Source organism: Monosiga brevicollis, genomic scaffold, assembly GCF_000002865.3.
Source record: "Monosiga brevicollis MX1 MONBRscaffold_10 genomic scaffold, whole genome shotgun sequence".
NCBI lineage: Eukaryota > Choanoflagellata > Craspedida > Salpingoecidae > Monosiga > Monosiga brevicollis.
Window position 1 is genome coordinate 239588 of NW_001865047.1, and position 4862 is coordinate 244449.

The following is a 4862-nucleotide window of genomic DNA, read 5'->3' on the forward strand; positions in this document are numbered from 1 at the left end:
CGGGAACCGGTCATCTTTGGAGCTCAGATGCGCTTCAACTTGCGCGAATCTTTCCCTCTCCTGACCACCAAGCGTACCTTTTGGCGTGGGGTCGCTGAAGAACTCCTCTGGTTCATTCAATGCAGGTGTCGCATGACCCCCGGCCAATGCCCTTGTCAAGACTCGGTGCACCATGCCTCGCTGACCTGCCCCGCCCCCTCCCTGTCGCAACCAAAATTGGCCAATTGTGCACACGTCATGCGCAGGCAACACCAACGCCAATGACCTGGCTGCACGAGACGTTCACATTTGGGATGCCAACGGGTCAGTTTGGCTAGTCGCCTCTTCTAAACCTGTGGGGACCTGCCCCCGCGGTGTCTGATCGTGCCATTGCATTGCGAATATTCGCGCGGTTTTGCCTGGCTATGCCACAGCTCCAAGGACTTTTTGGAGAAGCAAGGCTTGGGCCATCGCGAGGAAGGAGACTTGGGCCCAGTCTACGGCTTTCAGGTCAGCTCGAGACGCGCTCCCACTTCTTCTCTCCTAGCCATAGTCATCTGCTGCTGCCCTTTGACCTTGAGAGCGCCCTGCTTTTCTCTTTCATCCCAACTTGTCACAGTGGCGCCACTTTGGCGCCGAGTACAAGGACATGCACACGGACTACAGCGGACAGGGGGTCGACCAGCTCGCCGAGGTCATTGAACAGGTGAATGGGTCCCTGCTCAAGCACTCCGGGCTGTAACGGTGTGCCGCTCGCTCCGGCCTCACTCGGTGCTCTGCCGACCGGGCCCGTCATAGATCAAGACCAATCCTGATAGCCGCCGCATCATCATGTCGGCCTGGAACCCCCTCGGTTCGTCGTGTTTCGTTCGATCGCACGACGTTGATGGCCCTGTTTCGTTCGACCGTACTTCCTAACGGCCCTCAACACGCGACCCACTCGTCGTCGTGATGTCGTTTGCAAACTGCTGGTCTCATGCGGTTTGCGTTGCATTTTATTGCCTGCCGGGCACGCACGGTTCAGACATTCCCAAAATGGCCCTGCCGCCGTGCCATACCATGTGTCAATTTTACGTTTGTGACGGCGAGCTCTCCTGCCAGCTGTACCAGCGTTCTGCAGACATGGTAGGCCAGCTCCTCGTCATTGCTCGCGCCAAGGCTGGCTCTGTTGCTCACCCGTCTCATACTTTTGTGGATGCGGGGCGGGCTGGGCTTTGCAGGGCTTGGGCGTGCCTTTCAACATTGCCAGCTACGCACTCTTGACCTACATGATTGCGCAGGTCACGGGCTTGAAGCCCGGTGACTTTGTCCACACGATTGGTGATGCTCACGTCTATCTGAACCACGTGGATGCGCTTGAGGAGCAGCTCAAGCGGGAGCCTCGCCCCTTCCCCACGCTTAGCTTTAAGCGCGACATCGAGGAGTATGTACACGCTTTTGGACAGCATGTGACCAATCCACTCGAGCATCGGCCGACTGCTGCCCTCCTCTCACTTGGGTGTGTCTGACATGTGCAGCATCGACGACTTTAAGTTTGAGGACTTTGATCTCCAGGGCTACAAACCCCACAATCGCATCGCCATGGACATGGCCGTCTAAAGCATCGATGCCCCACTGCAGCAGTAGGCCTGCCCGATTTTTGGTAGTTGATGGCTGCCTGAGGGTCTGTGCCTCTGCACGCGTGTGTGTCATGTGTGTTTGTGTGTGTGTTTGTGTGTATGTTTGTTCGGACGGCGTGTGCAGAGCTGGCCGGCATGTTGTTGTGTACTACCTGTGGATTTGCCGCCTTGGCTGCACACCATCTTGTGTGTTTTGGTATTGTTGTTTGTGAGCGAGCTTCGCGGGGTGTGCAACCGGCGCGACGTCGCATGACTTGAATGTCAACGTTCTGAGCAAGCACCTCGTTGCACAGTTGGATAGTTTTGCTGCTCGCACTTGTGTTTAGCTTTTGATTTGTTGATTCGGGAGCTTGGCTCCAAAGCCAGACATGGCAGACGAGAAAACCAGCAATCGAGGCGACACTGTCACCGAGTTACAGTGTGGCCTCTTGGCGACAGGAACAAGTTAGGCCAGGTCCTAATGCGCGGGTGTATGTGTATCGTGCATGTGTGAGTGAGAAGGGGAAAGAAAAGCGTGAAGGAACAAGCTACCGCAGTTGACGGTCGGCGCGTTGCGCGAGATGCCCAACGTCGGCGGTATTGCGGTCAAGGCGGGTGTTGAGGGTATCGAGTCGCTCAAGTTGGTGATCAAGGGTGTGGGCGGTGCGGGAGGCTTGCTGGCGTGCGAGCCGGGTCTGGCCCCGGATGTCACGCAGCAAGCGCTGTCCCTCAGCATCGAGGCCGCTCGGGTCGTCGGGTTGGCTGGCGGCGGGCCCGACCACAGCATCGGGGGCCAACACGATGTCAGCGTCCTCAAAAATGGCTTCAGTGCCTGCTGGGGGTTGCGCGTGGTCACCAGTCGCTTGGTCAGGGCGGGGCCTGCTGGACCAAGTCCAGGGTATCAGATACGGGGGGATCCAGGCTTCGAGTCGGCCCAGGAGGGAACTCGCAACCGCGGTGTTGTTGTCAATCTTGGCCTGGGTGCCATCGAGACGGTCCAGCGTCTCCTCATCTTGATCAAGGCCCTGATTAATGTCTGACAAGAGGCCGTTCAGGTATTCACCCCGCGCAGCCACCTGTGCGAGCTGCGCGTTGACATCGCTGCTGCCATCCCGCACAGCTGACGGCCGCGTCATCTCTCTCTCTCTCTCTCTCTCTCTCTCTCTCTCTCTCTCTCTCTCTTTTCACGCAAGCAGAAATGCAGTGATCGGTAACAGCAGACGAAGACAGTCAGATTTCCAAAATTTGTAAGACTTTATAAGCCAGGGATATCTGCAATAAGTCTGATAATAGCTGCAAAAGTGATAGAGGATACATAAACAATATAGCGTCTTGGTAAATAAAATCTGCAATTACACGAATAAAACAAGCGTAAACCCGTTCAAAGGACAGCCACCCGACGAGGCATCCTTGTGATGGCCTCCTCCATAGGTCGGATGCGGGCGGCCATCATGTGTACGCTTGCCATGATCACTCAGACCGCTTGCTGACGATGTGGTCGTCGTGGGTCACGTTGGTTGAACGCTACTCCAGAAGCAGGGGGCGGGGGGTAGCGGCTGTCCGCTCGAGTGACCCCTGTTTGATGGCTGTTCAAGCCGGCAAGCATGATAGGGGCCAATCGATGGATGAAAACTCCCAGACCAGATCCAGCGAAGAAGGTTCCTTTCGACCATCAGAAGAGCTTCCTAATTTCTGCGGCGGCGCCATCATCAGCGCCCACTGGGATCGCGACTTGCTCCCCCCCGGATGTCCAGTGATGCGCTCTGGCACATGGTCGGTTCTGTGATGACGCGATGGCTTGTGTTGTCTCTTCTTCATCACCACTGCGTGTGGCCCCGCCTGTGTCCCAGCCCCTCACTGCCACCGAAGAGAACGACAGCCACATGCATTAACCTTCACTATAGCCACGTAAAGTCTTGTGGTGAGCATGAACGTTTCTTCAATGACTGAATAATTTGCTGCATCATCTTGGGGAAAGCTTGTTTGGTGGTTGCTCCGACGGTGGCTCGGGCGCCATTTTTCTTGTTTTTTTTGGCGCTTCTTGGCTTCCGAATTCGCTTGTTGGTTGTTCGGTTGCCGCTTGGGTCGTTTAGAGATCGGCCGCGACGGTACCGTGTAATTTGAACCAGAGCTTTGTGTCTACAGCCAACAAGCTGGTTCTTGAGGTTGGTTGGTGCTGCCTTCCCGCCGCGGTGATGCGCAGTGCATCTCGGCTGCTGCGCCGCTGTGTGTATCCCAGTGTGTCAGGCCACCCAAGTTGCTCTGCCCCACCTGCCCCACCTGCGCCATTCTTGATTGCCACCGACCACCCCCGCTCTGTGCCGTGTGCGGATGACAACACAGTTGCTAGCACACCCTATGCTGACTCCACACCACATTTGCACAAGCCACGCACCCACAAGTCATCCGATCTTCTTCTCGCCGCTTTCGTGTGTGGCTGTGATGTGACGCTGCGATTACTCCGTTCTCCCCCGCTTGCTTGACGGCTGTCGCTGTTCACGCGATGACCTGCAGCTGGCAGCTATGGCGGCTGTCGGTACTGGGGTAGCTAGCTTGCTGACAGTGACTTCATAGCTTTGGTCGCTTGGTTGCTTGGTCAAACGTTCTTCAGTCATGCATGCCGTTTGCCAATGGGAATTGCTTGTGCTGACCAACACGCAAGCGAAAATCTTACTTTTTTTTTTTACGACCGCAAAATAGTTTTGGGTGGTTTGGTGGTGACGCTGTTTTTGACGTGCTGTGACTTGTTTTTGTTTCCCCATTGTTACAGCCAGTGTGTGTTAGTGGTGTTGTGTGGAGTGGTGGAGGTCCCTCGTTTACGTGTACAGCTTTCCTTCCCTCCAGCTCCTTCCAACACTCTACACACAACACAACACAACACAACACAACACAACACAACACACAACACAACACGAAGGTCATTTTGACTGACAAAGGTGTTGGCTCACTTCCATGTCCCCCCCCCCCCCCCCCACTGCTTCACTGCTTCCCCTTCACCCTTCGATCACTCTGTGTGTGTGTGTGTTGGATTTGGCAGCGCCTCAAGGGTGGTTGGGATCGTGGTGCCTGGCACAGGAGTCTCACATGTGAATGCTGTGTGGCTGGTTCGGTTGGATGGCCATAGGTTCCTCGGTCAAAGAGGAGAGAAAAAACAAACAAAACAAACAAAACAAAAATCATTACATCATCGACAAGAGGTAAGCGACAGACTGCCTGACAGTGGCACGACCCCAACCCCGGCTCTGCTTCACAGTCCCAATACACACGCGACCCCCCCCCCCCCCC

At 55.7% G+C, this 4862-nt stretch overlaps 2 protein-coding genes across 2 annotated transcripts in view; both read left to right on the forward strand.

Moving 5' to 3' along the window:
- Positions 1–132: 132 nt before the first annotated feature.
- On the forward strand, positions 133–2784 carry MONBRDRAFT_32402 (uncharacterized protein; the record flags this gene model as incomplete). Its single annotated transcript, XM_001745724.1, is given in 10 exon segments — positions 133–226; positions 246–303; positions 414–489; positions 599–685; positions 778–832; positions 1004–1104; positions 1200–1477; positions 1497–1572; positions 2159–2443; positions 2698–2784. The coding sequence occupies 10 exon segments, from the start codon at positions 133–135 to the stop codon at positions 2782–2784; spliced, it is 1197 nt and encodes a 398-aa protein (XP_001745776.1).
- Positions 2785–3069: 285 nt separating this feature from the next.
- Positions 3070–4862, forward strand: part of MONBRDRAFT_8186 (uncharacterized protein) — a gene marked incomplete at both ends in the record, with an annotated part of 5959 nt that continues 4166 nt past the window's right edge. The window contains one exon of the mRNA XM_001745725.1: positions 3070–3350. Within this exon, the coding sequence (XP_001745777.1) occupies positions 3070–3350 (281 nt within the window). The remainder of the gene's footprint in view (positions 3351–4862) is intronic.